At 38.9% G+C, this 17,630-nt stretch overlaps 1 protein-coding gene across 2 annotated transcripts in view; it reads left to right on the top strand.

Moving 5' to 3' along the window:
* The window catches only part of LOC134342647 (death-inducer obliterator 1-like), a 106,385-nt gene that overhangs the window by 77,585 nt on the left and 11,170 nt on the right, over positions 1-17,630 (top strand). For both annotated transcript variants that reach the window (XM_063041021.1, XM_063041022.1), the window contains 4 exons: positions 3,719-4,232; positions 7,669-7,822; positions 9,136-9,225; positions 12,264-12,459. In XM_063041021.1, coding sequence (XP_062897091.1) covers positions 3,719-4,232; positions 7,669-7,822; positions 9,136-9,225; positions 12,264-12,459 — 954 coding nt within the window. The remainder of the gene's footprint in view (positions 1-3,718; positions 4,233-7,668; positions 7,823-9,135; positions 9,226-12,263; positions 12,460-17,630) is intronic.

Below are 17,630 nucleotides of genomic sequence, written 5' to 3' on the forward strand. Positions count from 1 at the left end.
TATTGATGTATCATGAACACTACTCAGCGTAAATAAAACGTGTTCTTCAATTAAAACAAACTCGAGATTTTGCAATATGTTGGAAATCTACCGCAACACACACCAGATGCCTCCTAACCTGCTGAGTTGTTCAGCATTTTGTGTGTATTGCTTGATTTCATCATGCTATGAAGCAAGACAAAGTTGATTGTAGATTCACAACCCATCCGGGGAAGTGGACTACTGTAATGAAAATCATTTTAAAATCCATTCTGTGTTCTTATTCAGCTTAGAATATTCACATATGCATTTGCAAACAAAGAAGACACTGCACAAGTTTTCACGGCCACAAGAAAACACTTCATTAGAACTAGGACAAATTCACTACAAAAGAAAAACAAGTCTACAGTAGTAGCAGTACAGAATTCAAAATAATACTTGTCATCCACTAAGCAGGCTGATCTCTGCAATGTTGGAGGGGAGCCACAGATTGGATAATCTCACACACGCTTTTTTTCTTTCCTCTCTCTCTAGCTCTAACTCAACATACTCATGACTCCTTCAAGATATTTGTCCCGATCTTCTCCAGGTTTTAGCACTAGCATCACTTATGACTTAACCTAAGACAAAGGTCTCTTCCCCTTGCACAAAAAGTACCCCTTTTTATACCCTTCAAAACCCCCTACACTGGTACTTTTCCATCCCTTGGTGGTACCAGCTGCATCACCCTCGCTTATCTCTTATGACCTTCAGCCCAGACAAACATGTTTCTCACCACTTTCCACTGTTAGGGCTGCAGACTTCCTTGACTTTCTCAAAACATTGCAGTACGCTGGTTCTCTGATACTTTCTCAAAACAATCCCACTCCAAGGTATCACCATTTTGTCACACAGACTTTCATTTTAATTCAGTATATACCAAGGAGGAACCACACTTAACACTTTTCTTACAATCCAACTGTGGCAGGTGAATTTAAATTCAGTTGAATAGATTAATATGGAAATAAAAGTGTCAGTAAAGATAACTGTGAAGCCACTAGGTGCATTGTAAACACATCTGGATCATTTGATGGTGTTGAGTCTCATTCTTTGGATTATGCATGATTCTCGAACTACAGTATATGGATGTAATTACCCTGTAAAAAAAAAAGATCTGAAAAGCCATTCATTTGTGTTAAACAACTATACACATTTGGAGTTTTTTTTTACCACACTACAGATGTTCTGAGACCATAAGATATAGAAGCAGAATTAGGTCATTTGGCTTATTGAGTCTGCTCCAACTTTTCGTCATAGCTGGGCCAATTTTTGTCTCAGCTCCCTCCGTGCTCTGACCAAGAATCTGTCAACCTCTGCCTTAAATATACATAAAGACAGTATCCACAGCTGCCTATGGCAAAGATTTCCTTAGATTCACCACTCTGGTGAAAGAAATTCCTCTTCATCTCTTCTAAAAGGACACCCCTCTATTCTGAGGCTACGTCCTCTGGTCTTATGCTCTCTCACTATCGGAAACATCCTCTCCACATCCACTCTATCAAAGCCTTCCATCATATGCTAGGTTTCAATAAGGTCATTCCTCGTTCTTCTGAATTCTAGTGAATACAAGCCCAGAGCCATCAAGTGCTCTTTGTACGACAAGCCATTCAATCCTGGAATCATTTTTGTGAACCACCTTTGAACCCTGACCAGTTTCACCACATCCTTTTTATGATGAGGGACCCAGACCTGCTCACATGCTCCAAGTGAGGCCTTGCCAGTACTTATACAAATCTCAACATTACATCCTTGCTTTCATATTCTAGTCCTCTTGAAACTAATGGTAACATTGCATTTGCCGTCCTTACCACAGACTCAACCTGCAAGTTAACCTTTGGGGGATCCTGCACAAGAACTCCCAAGTCCCTTTGCACCTCAGTGTTTTTGTATTTTTTTCTCCATTTAGAAAATAGTCAACTCTTTCAGTTATTCTATCCTTTCAATGCGTGTAGCCTTGAATGTTAAGCTCCCAGCTATAATTTTTCAATCATGATTCAGTGATGTTTACAACACCATACCTGCCAATCTGCAACTGTGCTGCAAGTTCATCCACCTTATTCCATATACTGTGTGTATTCGGATACAGCACCTTCTGTCTTGTATTCACCCTATTCGATTTTGTTACATCACGATCAACCTTGTGATTCCTAACCCTGCGGTCTCATCAATATCTGCCTTGACAACCTCACTACTAACTGTTCTGGCACTCTGGTTCCCATCCCCCTGCACCTCTAGTTTAAAGCCCACCGTGCAGCATTAATAAACCTTCCCACTAGGATATTAGACCCCCTCCAGTTTAGGTGCGAACATCCCTTCTGTACAGGTCCCACCTTCCCTGAAAGAGCTCATTGATCCAAAAATCTAATGCCCTCTCTTCTATACCAACTGCTTAGCCATGTATTGAATTTTCTAGTTCTGGCCTCACTAGTACATGATACAGGTAGCAATCCTGAGATCACAGCCCTGGAGGCCCTGCCCTTTAACTTAGCACCTAACTCCCTGAACTCCCTATGCAGAACCTTGTCACTCATCCTACTCGTATCATTGGTACCTACGTTTGTACATGGACCACGACTTCTGGCTGTCCCACTTAAGAATGCTGAGGACTTGATCTGAGATATCCCAGAACTTGGCACCCAGAAGGCAACATTAATTACATCCAGGAATCTTGTTCTCGCCACAGAACCTCTTGTCTTCTCCCCTAACTAACGAATCCCCTATCATCAAAGAGTGCCTCTTCTCCCCCCTTCCCTTCTGAGTCACTGAGGCAGTCTCAGTGCCAGAGACCCAACTACGGTGACTTTCCCCTGTTAATGGCACTCTTACCTCATAATTTAGTATAAAATTTATGCATCAAGAGCATTAGAGAATATCTTTTTTAAGTTGATCACATCTGGGTTTTTAAAATACTAGTGAATTTCAGATTTCCAGTTCCAGAGGGGAGGACTCCACAATTCCAGAAGGGATAAACTTCACTCACCAAAACTGAACTGTTCCCAGTACCTTCATCTCATGTTCACGATATTTATTGCTTATTTGTTTATTTTGTTTCTTGGTATTCACTGCAAATGCTCACAAGAAAATGAATCTCAGGGTTGCATATGGTGACGTATATATACTTTGATGAAGTTACTTTGAACTTCATCTCCCTGCTCTCACCCAGTAACGTAAGGCTTCCCAATTCAGGAATATATCTGATCATCATTCCAGGCAATGTAGTTACTTCACAGCTAGCTAAAAAAACTTATTCAAGCACCAATACCACTCTGATTGGTGCTTAACATACTTTCTCTTGCTGTATACCTACAATATTTTTGTTAATTGAGTTGTAAACTAATGAGTAAATCTGTTTAATAGCTTTTAGACTCGGATCAGTATTGTAGATGTAATTTATAAAGCCATGATAAAAGTATTGTCTGGAATGGTGGTGATTAAATTCAGATAGCAACTTAAGGGAACTTGACAAGACTTATGAGGCAGTAAATATAAATGTGGTGAGACGTGCAGCAGCTCCTTTAGCACTAAGTAGTTAATGAAAAATTGGGACTATTTTGCTTGGGCATAGTGAACGAGAGAACAATGAAGTGGGTGTGACTTCAGATGACATATTCCAGGGATACTACATATATTGTAGAAAAACTGAGCATGTACTTCAAGTCCAAGGATTTAGTTATCTCACATGTTAATTTCCACACTTTAGGTAAAGTTCAAGTTTCAGATGATGACCCAGTGCCTAAGAAGCCAAAAGTGGTAGCCAGAAAACCAGAACCGAAACCAAAACCGAGATCCAATGTGAGGTATCAGCAAGAACAAGACCAAGGAACCATGATTGCTTCTCCAAGTGAGCAGCTCATTTCAGCCCAAGAAATGACCCCACTTTCCAATGTATCAGAAACCTCACCGACTACCAATGTAGTTACTACGCAGCCAGCATCGACATCCATCAGCGGTTCCTTCACTTCACCACTTATTGACTCAACTAGAGCTGCTGAGAACAACACACCATCCATTGTTAAAGCATCCAGCCTTAATGTTCCTAGTGTCCCAAAGACTCTATTGTCTTCATCTTCAATTTCTGAGTCAGTGAAAGCTTCTGCTGTTAAAAAAGAGGATGAGGATCTACCAAAATCCATTTTGTTACCTGCAGTTCCAAAATCTATACTCTCAAAGCCATCAGCAAAAACTGAGCAAAGTTACTCAATATCAACAGGAAGGTGTGTAAAGAGAAGACTGATCTATTAATCCAGATATAGCTGTCATAGTAATATGGCATTATTACATACAATATGTGTGGTGCGTGGCCAAGTGGTTAAGGTGTTCGTCTAGTGATCTGAAGGTCGCTAGTTCGAGCCTTGGCTGAGGCACCATGTTGTGTCCTTGAGCAAGGCACTTAACGACACATTGCTCTGCGACGACACCGGTGCCAAGCTGTATGGGTCCTAATGCTCTTCCCTTAGACAACATCGGTGGCGTGGAGAGGGGAGACTTGCAGACTTGCAACTGCCGGTCTTCCATACAAACTTGCCCAGGCCTGCGCCCTGGAAACCTTCCAAGGCGCAAATCCATGGTCTCACGAGACTTAATGGATGCCTATACATACAATATAATTTCATATAGGTGTGAGGATATCTTTCAATTCAGAAGCCAGGTGGTTGATGATGCATCCATTTGTCACTGAGTTAACATCACTATTTACATCTCACTGATGTCTTTGGGCAATGTGTTCTTTAAACATAAATAGGGAGGATATTAGAGGTAGTTTTTTTTTTACACAGAGTGTAGAACACACTGCCAAGGGTGGTGGTAGAGGCAGATACATTATGGACATTTAAGAAACTTTTAGGCACATGAATGATAGAAAAATGAAGGGCTATGTGGGAGGGAACAGTTGGATTGATCTTAGAATATGTTAAGAGGTTGGCACAACATTGTGGGCTAAAAGGCTTGTACTGTGCTGTGTTTCAATTGATTGCCAAACATCCAATAGATATAACAATTGAGATTTAAAGTAAATTTTAGAGGTCTGATATAGGCTTTACACATCTATCTAAGCTAATTCTCTGTTCTAATCATTTGCTTCTTTCTCCCATACAGTACTTAAATTCTCCCCTTTGTATACAAAAAGCTATACATTCAAAACCAAAGGTTTAGATTTTGGGAGATGTGAGGTGATACACTGTAGCAAGTCAAATAAGGATAGGACACATACAATAAATGGCAGGACACTAATAGATGTTGTTGAACCTTGGAGTTCAAGTCCATAGTTCCTTGAAAGTGACACATAGATGGGTAGAATCATGAAGATGGCATTCTTTCATGGGTTAGGGATATAGTATAACGGTTGGAATATACAGAACACTGGTTAGACTGCATTTGGAGTGTAGTGTGGTGACCAGAACTACACACAATAGGATAGGTGTGGTTGCACACTTTTAGGTAAAGTTCCAGTCTTGGACGACAAGCTCATATCTAAGAAGCCAAAGGTAAAAGCCAGAAATATCAGAACCAAAACCAGAGAGGTCAGTGTGACACCAGCAGAAACAAGACCAAGTCACAGGGAGTATAACAACAGCATACAAAAAACATTTGAGTGAGTACATGGATATGAAATGTTTAGAGGGTATAAGCCAAATGTGGGTAAATGGGACTAGTTGGTGAGCACCATGGTTGGGCATGTGCAAATTACAATCACTGTTTAAGAGACATTTAAATAGGCAAAACACAGAAGCATATAGACCTAATGTGGGCAAAATAATCACTATGGAGGTGGGCTGAAAAGCCCAATTCTCTTCGCTCTGACTCTGACAATTAATCTGTTCTGGGTTCTGGCCAGTTGCACTACAAACTGCCTCGTGATTCTTTAGCAGAGATTGATAGGTTCTTGATTTGTCAGGCTGTCAAAGTTTACGGAGAGAAGGCAGGAGAATGGGGTCAAGAAGGTTAATAAATCAGCCATGATGGAATGGTGGAGCAGAATCGATGGGCTGAATAGCCTAATTCTGCTCCTGGGTCTTAAAGTCTCATGATTGTTTCTTTATCAGTAGAATAATGTTGATATTATTGTTAAAGCAGAAAAGGGTGAACTATCTGATAGGTTAAACATGCTGAAAGGAGGTAAAGGAGCATAACATAAATGAACAAATGAATAGCTTGGGAAAGTTGTCCTAATCTGTTAATCAAGGAAGGGAGATTCAGAGGATCTCATTAGCAGTTTTTAAATTCCGTCTGGTCACACAAGCCATGCCAGAGGATAGAAGGTCTGCATATGTTGTACTGTTTAAAAAGAGATAAACCAAGTATTCGCGGGTCAGTTTGTGGTGATTAACCATTGTAAAGAACGGTATAAACCATCTTCTGAAAAGGGGAGAGGACACCCTAAGGATGACCGTGTTAGGCATTGAGTGCTGAAAATGGGGAGGTGGGGGGCACAGCAGAATTCCTCATCACATGTAAACTGTACAATGTTTACTTCAAGAACTGTAATCTGCAGGACCAACCTTGAGCTGGAAGAGGTCACAGAGCCCATGTATACATAGTAGGCTGGAGGCTCCTTGTGTGTTATATTAGCTATAATTAGAAGATTGCAAGGTCTTTTAACCTGCTGAACAGAATTAAATAGTTCTTCATGTAGAGAAAAGCTTAATTGATGGCATTCCACTTTCATAGCATTGACACCCAGCAGGAGAGGAATAGAATTTTCTGTTTCCTGAATCGCCTTGCAGGAAGGCTCCATCAAACATGGAGGAGCTGGAGAAAGTCTATGAATTACCTCTCCACGTAATCCATTCTGCAATTTATGGCTTAGTGACACAGTCCTGCACATCTTATCTTGCTGCTGGCTAAACATGTTATATTCATAACTTTCACGGCTGTGCTTAAGATGAGGCATAAAGAGAATAAGGGCAATAAACAAAAGGTAAAGTGGCTTTAAATGTTTTTAAGCAGCTTTTTGATCAGCTAGAGGGTGAATGTTTACCTGGAATAGATGGGAACACACAGTTTGTGTTAAAATTGTTCAGCCACTGAATGGTGGCTACAGCTCAAGGGGCCATGTTCTGCCTCCAGTTGATATACAGTAACTTGGGAAGATGTTTTAGTGGCTCTTTTATGAATTGGCACTGGCTAAATTTACAGATTCTACAAAGAGGGTGAATTTTCTTCAGAGTTAAGCAGATAAGTGGCAGGTTAAATTCTTCAAATGGGGACAGATATTCAGAAAGCACAGTTACTAAATTGGAAATAAAACTATAATCACAAGAAAACGCATTCAGCCATTGTGGAAAATCAAACGGTCCTGGGATCCTGATTGGCAATGAAGTCCAGTTGTCATTCTTATTCTGTGAGAATAAGTGAAGAAAGCCAGAATAGAGGGTTAATGTTTTGCTGTACATGTACATACATGTAAAATGTGTTCATGTGCTAGAATGGCAGTGGTTGTATGGTAGTAATGACCAGAGCAACAAAGAGGATAAGATGACTGGATTTGAGTCATTACTTAAACAAAAATTGAGATGAAAATTGCTGGTCATGTGATTTCAGAGGGCCAGAGACACAAACGTGATGTTTTTCCCACTTCCCCTATTGATTGAAAACAGGTGTAAAATACAAGGAGGGATCTCTGAATTTTCTGACTGACTTTTCTACTAATAGGGGTTCAGAGTCAAAGACTCAAGTGGAATTGGATACTTCATTGTTTCTGTCTCACCTGGATACAATTTGGAAAGGATTCATCAATATGCATGGTGTGGCAAAGTTTGTTACTAAAGCCTACCCAGTCTCTGGATCTATTGACTATCTTGTAGAGGTAAGAAAGTCTTTGCCCCACCATCCCTGTTGCATTTGTGTGTAATAGTTGGCCTTCAGTCCATGCACATGAAATTGCAATTGTAATAATTCTTAAGCTTATTGCAGCACTGCACCCTGAAAAATCAAAATGTTTAGATGTTTCGGTAAGTAATGTTTGAATATATTTTAATCTGTAAATAAGCTGATTTTTACCTGATTTGTGGGCATTGGAAAGTTGAAAGGGCTTTTCTAGTATTCTCATAGAAACAGTCCTGAAATTGGAATTTGAAACCTGAATTTCACTCTAAAAGCATCATAAAAGAGTTGATATTTGGAGTGTCTCAGTTCTGTTTAGGATACAAGGTAATCAGCCAAGGGATGATGGTACAGTTCTTACATGAAATTAAATATTTGTAAGCTATTTCTATTGTTATTTTGTCCTCTAATTTTACAAACATTGGTATTTTCAAGAGCACTAAGTGTAGTAATATATGATTATTTGAAATTTAATTTGAATTGGAATTGTTAGGCTTTTCTACATTTTTGTCTGAAGTAGACTTAACTTGCAAAATATCTGACAAATCTTTTAACTAAGACCTATTCATTATAAAGATACTTAAGATGCAGTGAAGAAAGGGACATGGTTACTGTAAGTTTAAAAAAGAATAATTGAAACTAGTGACTGCCATCTTGACTTGTTGCTTTTCTGCACCTCCAAACTGATTAACATAATTCTGACACAGTTGATACATTCTTCCATTTCATTGTCATCATTGTCATATATCTCCTCTTACATCTCCACTTGCTGTAATTACCAATTTTTAAGAATTTTCTCAGTTTTATTTACTATTGAAAAGTGGAAGTTTGTGTAGTAAATAAGAATTGGGATAGTGACAATAGTTCCAAACATCAGGGGATTTAACACCAAGAGCAGCTAGATGAAATGGCTCCATGAGTTCACTGCCAGGGCACTTTAAAACAAAATATCCCCTGATATACCTCACTTTGGGGTTGATTTCTTTACCTGTAGAGTTTGCCTTGCACAGGGGCATTTAGTCGAAAAGGGTTTAGGTCACGGTATAAACCAATGGCAAATTGGTATTCAGTAAAATGCCCATGTGAAAAGATGAAGGAATCCAAAGCAATACCTCTAGCTCTTCTGATGCAAAGGACAATTTGTCAATAACTTTATCAACTGATAAGTTGTTTGTCAATGTGATGAAACTCAGCATTTTTTTGGAGCAAGTTTAGATTTTGTTATTACTGATAACAAAATCGGTGCCGCAGAGAGTAATTTGCTTTTATGATTTAACAATCTTTCTGTTTTGTTAGGATTTACCTGATACAATTCACATCGGCGGCCGGATTTCACCCCATACAGTTTGGGATTATGTAGGAAAACTGAAGTCATCACTCTCCAAGGTATTCCACTGTTTATTCTTCATGATTAGAAAATTGTGTTCTAAAATTCTGTACGTCACTTTATATTTATGCAGTGATTTATAATTTTTGAATCCCATTTGCTTTACAGATGGTTTTTTCCTGAAATATAAGAATCTCATTTTTCAATGCAAGTAACGGTTATTCAGAATTTTCAGCTCTTGAAAAAGCATCCATTGAACAATGTTGGCTCATTCCCTTTTGAGAGACATGAGCCAACAGCGCATGATTGGTTCAGCATGCTGGCTTTAGAAAGTTGATGCACAGCTGAGTGAATGTGGAAGCTCTGCTGTCATTGTTGAGGAGAGGGAGAAGTAGTGATGGTGCCATAAATCAAATTCAGAGTCAGAATTAGGTTTAATATCACTGACATATGTCGTGAAATTTGCTGTTTTGCAGTGGCAGAACATTGCAATGTATTAAAAAAAACTAAATTACAATAAGAAATTAAATAATTAGTACGAAAAGAGAGCCAAAAAATTAGTGAGGTCATGCACCAGGATTCATTGTCTATTCTGAAATCTGGTGGTGATGGGAAAGAAGCTGTTTCTGAAATGCTGAGTGTGTTCTTCAGGCTGCAGCAACAAATTTGCTAAATAATCTGTTAACAGACAACTCGATGAGCCTGATGGATAGCTACCTGTTGGCACAGTGTACATAAACCACCTACAGATTTCTAAATATGTATTACAATAAACTCTTCCAACTTTTTGCAGCTGAAGTATTTTCCCTTGTAGCACTGTCATTTGTAATATAGTTATTACAAAACACTATACTAGAATTAAATGTAAATATTTACTAAATGTTTATTTGATCCCAAAAATTGTATTACAATAACAACTTGTATTTTAATTATATCTTTAACCTAAAGTGGAAAAAACATCTCAGAGCTCTTCAGAGGATTGTCAGTAAACAAAACTTTGCCAAAGGATATAAGGAGATAATATGACCAGCAGCTTTTGTTAGTTAGGTGTAAAGAAGAGGTTTATGGTGTGAAGGAACTCAGCAGGTCAGGTGACATCTATGGAGAGGAGAGGTTTAAGGAAGGAATTTAGGCGTTTGGGCCTAGGCAATGGTTAATCTTGGGGATGATCACAAAGTCAGAAATATGGGATGCATAGATGTAAGGAGGAGGAGGAGAAAGATTAAGCCACGCCGAGATTTGGAATCACTAATGAAATGCTTAAGTAGAGGCAGTGCTCAATTGTAAGCTGATACACTGCACGTGGGTAACAAATCAACAAGATTTTTTGCAAGTTGGGATGGGAAGCAGATTCCAGTCCTACCTCGGGTTTATGGAAGGTAAAGTTGGGAAGAACAATTAAGTGTTGGTCAGGTTAGCAAAGTCTGAAGATAGTGGCATACATAAGGTTTTGACAGTAGCTGAACTAAAGCCATGATGGTTAATGTAATTCTGAGCCTCCTGTGTTTGATGTACATAGAACAGATCCTTCAATTCACGATGTTGTGCTGACCTTTTAACCTATTCTAAAATCAATCTAACCTTTCCGTCCTATATAGCCTTCTATTTTTCCTTTCATCCATGTGCCTATCTGAGAGCCTCTTAGATGCCTTTATCTCCACCCCTGGCAGTGCGTTGTAGTTAAAACATCATTGTCTATCAATTTTGGAAGATTTGTTTGTGAGTGGTATCACATAATTCTAGTGAAAATCATCTTAAGTCATTTAAAAGATAAATGGACTTATTCAATAATCATTTACAGATGAGTTAAACTGAGAAAATTACACACCAGTTTCATTAGATTATTTAAAATTATGGTTAAGGGGACTTGTATTCTTTGCTTTTTGAGATGTTGGATAGGATTAGTCAAACACTTAAATTTAAAGCTACTCAAAGCATTTTACAGAAGCACCTCACACCTTGGTACCTTCATTGCCTCTTCTGTCTATTAATGTTCAGTTAAGTTTCAGCTTGTTGTGAGAAACTATCTAGAAACTAAGTCAGCAATCCTGGCTGATCTGAACCTGGGTGTAAGAGCCCAAATGAAGCTCACCTTACGAATTTGATTTTTATTTGAATATTACTTAAGAGTGCAAGATCTGCCACTCTGGCTGTAATGCATCTGCATTGATACTTGGAAGGTTATGAATTCTATGAGCCTACAGCTATGAAGTATTCAGAGATACCCATTCAAGGGAAATATGTTGTTGGACCTCACCTGATGTGGTACAGCTCACTTCCAGATTATACTTTCTTCTTCAATTCCTCAATTCCTCAATATTGTTCATGGCCCTCCAAGGGTGGAAAAACTGAGTCCTTGCATCATCTGATTAGCATGTGACTCCAGATCCATAGCAGTGTGGTTAAACCATAAACCACAGTGGCATAAGAAGCTGCATAATTCAAGGGGTGTTTGGAAATTGGCAATTCCATTGGTCTTAATTGCAAGGAAATGTACAATTAAGGACCAATAATAGAAGTGAAACCTATCAAATATTGAAGGGTCGACATAGAATGGACAAGGAGAGGATGTTTCCAATAGTGGGCGAGTCTAGGTCCAAACGGCACAGCCTCAGAATACAAGGGTGTGTTCCTTTATAACAGAGATGTCAGAGGGTGGTGAATCTGTGGAATTCATTGCCACATACAACTGTGGAGGCCAAGTCTTTGGGTATATTTAAAGCAGTTCTTGATTAGCAAGAGTGTCAAAGGTTATGGGGAGAAGGCAGGTGAATGGGGTTAAGAGGGAAAATAAATCAGCCATAATCGAATAACAGAGCAAACTTGGGCTGAATGTAATTCTGCTCCTATGTCTTGTGTCCTAAATGTCTGGTGAGGAGCACTTCAAGTAAGTAATAAATGTGAGGTGTAGATCAGCTATTGATTAATAGAGAGTGGGCAAGATGGGGAATAGGCTGGAGAGAGGTTCCTGTGTATTCTATGAACAAGTATTGAGATATAGTACATTTGGAGGTGAAATTGGGGTGGGTAGGAACGTTTGTAGTGTGGCTTGTGTTGAGTGATTTCTGCTTTTGTTTTTCTCCCATGGCAAATGCAGGAAGTCTGCCTGATTCGTTTTCACCCAGCCACTGAAGAAGAGGAGGTCACCTACATCTCGTTGTATTCCTACTTCAACAGTCGGGGCCGCTTTGGCGTGGTGGCGAATAACGCCAGGCACATCAAGGACCTCTATCTAATACCGCTTGCTGCTGCTGACCCGATTCCCTCCAAATTATTACCTTTTGAGGGCCCAGGTAAGAGCAGATTATTTAGAAACATGATTAGCAAAATGCCAGTAGAACAGCAGCTTGCTAAGAAGCTGCTGACTTTGCAATTGCATTAGTATTTTACTGAAGCACAACAGGACCCAAACGATGACATCTCCTTTTGAGACATCAGTTTCCTGTTTGAACAGTTCTCCCTGGCCGTGTTGTCTGTGGGAGTTCACTCTACTCACAAATCTTGCCCTTCTACAATCTGGGAACTCGTCATAATTATCATTCTCTTTTCACCGTCTTTGGGAAGCCAGGCTGATTGAGTTGTAAACAGTGGGGGTGACATGCAGAAGTTATGTGGCCACTATGCTTCTCTTGCCGTTCTACACCAACATTCCACAATATTGCAGTGTTGAGGACTTCGCCACACACTTCACACCATTAAATATGTATAGTGTTCAGTCCAAACACATTGAGTGAAATCTGTAAATTATGTACTTGGGTAATTCTGGGGTTACAAACAACAGAGCAACATACTCACTATTTAATATCAAGTGACTTTCCGGTCATTAAAATCCATTATGAAAAGATGGTTACTTAATTTTATCAGGTTATATGTCATTTTGGTAAAATCTGATTGCAGTTGGATTTGTTGAGTGTTTGGTGTATTACATAAGCATGCTTACAGCATCCAGACACTAGAGGAGAAACTTGATCTTACCTAACAAATAGATTAAGCACTCTTCACTTCAAGGTTTCTTTTTGCCTTGTACTAAAATACCGGCAAGCTTAAAGACTAAAAAGGTAAGTCCATTCAGTTTGAAATGACCATCACTTGCATGGCATACAATACTCGAGATGGAGGTGAGTATTTAAATACAAATGTGCTCTGTATTTCAGGGTTAGCCTACTATACATCATTCATACAAAGAAGCCAGTTCTTTTGCAGGCATGCTGTCATATTACAGCTTTTTGCTTCCTTCTTGTCGTAGGGTTTGGAGCAAATTATGCATTTTTTATGCCATTATTCTTTAGACTACAATTTGAATATTAGTTACCTGGTCAATGCAGTGCTGCATTCAAGGAACCAGACTCAAATATAGCAGACTTTCTAGCACATTGAGGCAATGGAATTTGGGGGTGGGAATTTTAGTCAGAATCCCATCAACATACATGGTCAGCAAACATTTTTAACTCTGTTTCATAAATTAAACTATGTTCCCAAGTTTTTCTGAGGAGATTTTCAAGATGCATGTTACCTTGGTAATGCCACAGACAGAAATTAACTCGGGTTTTTTTTTAAAAGAGATGTGGAGTACTCAACTAACTTGTGGAGCATTCTGTGCACATTTAGAATTTGGCTTTTAGTTTCTCTACTGAAAGACATTCTTAAATTGGGTGGTTTCCAATATCTTCACACCTGTGTATTTTGTATACAAACTGCTTTTTTTGTTTTCAATATTGTAACTTTGTTTTTAACATAACTATTATAAATAAAGTTATTTCCAGAACATTGCATTTGGGATTCGTGTGAATTATAAATGTCTGGCAGTGGATGAGGTTCAGCGCCTGGAATCATGATGCCAATCAACGGAGTTTTAACTCTGGATCCCCTACCGTGTTTGAAGTTCAGCACCTTGTAAGGGATTGTGTTTAGGATTCAACATCAAACATATAGATAGGATTTGGATGTAGTCAGCAGCAACATGTCTCTTCTTCAGCCTTCATGTCTGGGAAGACATTTTGATACTTATAGTGTTGATGGTAAATTAACTCCCTGCTGACTATGTATTGGCCGTGGTAGCTTCAATGTCGGTAGGTACCAACTACCACCTGTATTTAACACCAGAGTAGTTTGCTCCTGACTTACTATTTTTTTTTACTGTTTATGAGCGTAAATATTAGGAAGTTCCATTACTTCACACCTGCGTGTTTATAATATACAACAATGATACATTGACAATGTATCATTTTATTTAAAATCTTCCAGCATGACTGACAGACGTGGTTTTCTTATGTAACTGTTAATCGGTGATTAACAGAATGCTGTTAGTTTTGCGCCTTGTTAATTTACCTTTGTGCTGCACTCTGCTCGTGTGTCTACATCTCTCACTCCAATTCAGAAATGTCAACAGCTTATTTATTTGAGGCAATTGATCAAGTTGACTTTAACTCTGGATTATGACAAAAAAACTAGACATTGTGCTGCCATTTACAGTTATGTAGTCTAACTAGTTTTTTGTCGGACTTATAAAATGATCAATCCTACTCACTTCAGTCATAGCTGGGATTAGATTTATTCTTGGTGAATTAAGAGCACAAAAGTACTTTGGGAAAGAAAACGGTCTCTAGATCTTTCTAACGCATTCCTTTTTGCAGAATCAGCTCTACTTTTTTTTATTTTTACATTAAATGCACCCAGTAGTCTTGGGAGCCCATTTATCATCTCTGTGACAAATAGCAATCCCTGACAATTTACTTTGGTTTGTTCTGTGCTAAAGGTAGTATACTTTTACTCAAGTTTATTTTGGAAATCTGGGTGAATTTGTCTATGTACTGTTGCCCTGGGAGTCAGCAGTGTAGAGTAACCAGAAGCACATTTAGCAAGCCCCTTACTTAAATCAGTTGGTTTTAGAGTGCCAGCTAAATTAAGCGTCACAGTATGTGATGGTAGGTTGTCACCTGAAATATAAATCAAGTGTCAAAAACTCCTGGAATATTGTTCCTACATAAAATAGTTATTATTTCTGATAATCTTCAGAGTGCCAAAGAGTCAGAATCCCAAAATATCACATCCATAGCTGTTTCATACTATTAATGCTATGTGAGAATTATCAGTAAATTTCAGAGGTTAATCCCTAAGGTAGTCCATTGCAAAGATTTTGAGTGGTGTTTTAATTTATATCCTATTTCTAAATTGAGGAATGTCCCATATCAAAAATTTGGAATGTGAGATTTCAGCCATAGTGTATGAACTTTGCCTCTTTTCTATGCGGATCCCAACCTTCATTGGCCATTGACTCAACAAATGCACATTTTGTTTTGTGTCAACACGCGAGAGAGATACAGCAGGTTGCCAACATGGTGGCATGAAGGCATCCACAAAGATTGATCTTCCATGAAGAACAGAGACAGTGATGAGCACTTGGAATCCTGAAAATGTATGACTGCGCCGCTGAGCTTGTGGAAACACAGAAATGTAACCATTTTAGGGAAATTTTCCTTTCAGGTGCACCATCACTCCCATCGTCCGTTACCTTCCCAGGGTCTAATATGCAATGATTATCTTTTATTTTTAGCAGCAATATAATTTGGCTGTAAGTGTACCAATATCTTAGTCAGATTCTTGAAACTTCCCAAACAATTCAGCAACAGTAAAACCATGATTAAAATGTTTTTTCCTTACCACCCCCTACTTCAGCACTCCCATTTTTTTTGGTCCATACAACAGTACTTAAAGTTGTTGTCTATTTCTATTTCTATTTGTAGATTAAAGCATTACAACTGCATTTGTGCTACTGTCACAGAGAGTATTATATTTCACACTGGGTTAGAGCTGTAAATAGGGCTATGACTTATGCCAGCAATAATCAGGAACCCATATTAAGGCTTTTGTTTCTAACATGGCGTAGTGCTAGAATTATATTAACTTCTACAATGAAATAACATTGTAGAGTTCCATGGCACAGAAACAGGCCCTTTGGCCCATTGAGACCATGTTGACTATCATAAAATTATTTTATTGATCTTCCTACTCCCTCATTAATTCCCTCATCAACTCTTCCCATTTTCTACTGCTCATCCATGTTCTAGGGGCCATTTAATCTTCCAACCTGCATCTCTTTGGGATGTGGAGGAGACCCATGCGGTCACAGGGAAAACGTACAAACTCCACATGGGCAGCACTGGAGATCAAGATTGAACGTGGCTCAGCGATAACAACTCTACTAGATACACCTCTGTGTCACCCTAATGATATGGATACAACTCACAAAGGTTTTTTCAAAGAGCATTATTCCATTGAGTTATTAATATATAACCAGCTCCTGCCTGCATTGGCAAGATATGTTGTGACAACAGGAGATTGGGTTTTGGAGGGTTAAACTGAATCAGTCTACGATCACATCAAATAACTGAGCGGTGTTGACTGGGAGGATCTCTTGGTAAATCCAGACTGCATGGTAACTGTTATTAATTAGGGCAACAGGAAACATTCCGTCATCTGTAAAGGGGGGAAATCTGGTCCCTGTTGTCCCACAGGAGTGTGCACAATACATTCACCCTGTGCTGCTTGCATATTCATTGTGGACATTTAGCACAAGGGTTGGAGGCAGTCAGCCCAAAGAACATTCTTCTGCTCCTCTCGACAGAGTACACCAGTCAACTCTTAGAATGCAAGAAATAACCCTGGGATTTGAAAGGGTCTAAACTGGTGTTGCATAATATTCCTCTGAAAGCCATGGTATTGAGTATGTTTTGTGGGTTAAAGTTGACCTATTATACCAATGCCTTAAATTATAAAAATAGTTTGTTCTTAGGATAAACAGTAGAAGTTGCTATTTTCAGCTTCACATTCAATCTCATTCTCTAATGAAGTCATTGAGGACCAGCAGTGAAACTTTGGAAGGTCACCCTCTGGAGATTTGTACAGTTCCACTCTGACTAAAAGTTTGGATAACTTGAAGTGAGTTGAGATGCCCCTCTCAGTTTCTGAATATTCACAATGTAATAACACCTCAACCATAATTACATCTGCATATGGCAGATACCCTTGACTTAATATCTCCCCATCTAGTCCATGCCGAACTATTTATCTGCCCAGTAGCTTCATTGTCTTCTGATCTGAAGCAGATGTTTGGGTGTTACAGTTGCTAGGGACCTTAATAGATCAACTAGTGATCTCATTACTGATTGCTATTCACCCATCTCTGCATTGGCCACCTGGTTGAGTATTCTGCTATTCAGGCACACAGAATGGCATCAGACAGCATCCAGGCTTTGTTCATTGAGAGGGATGTCTGTCGGCCTCTTACTGCAGTGAAGAGAATACAGCGAGCAGCATCTTTAACTCTAAGAACTTTAACGATGGACCTGCAATTACAGAACAATATGCTCAGAAGTTCAGGAAACAGTCCCTAGACAGGTTTAATTTTTATCTAATTTAAATTTATAAATCATTATCATCAGAGATATGTAATCTTTTACTAGGT

Source organism: Mobula hypostoma, chromosome 2, assembly GCF_963921235.1.
Source record: "Mobula hypostoma chromosome 2, sMobHyp1.1, whole genome shotgun sequence".
Taxonomy (NCBI): domain Eukaryota; kingdom Metazoa; phylum Chordata; class Chondrichthyes; order Myliobatiformes; family Myliobatidae; genus Mobula; species Mobula hypostoma.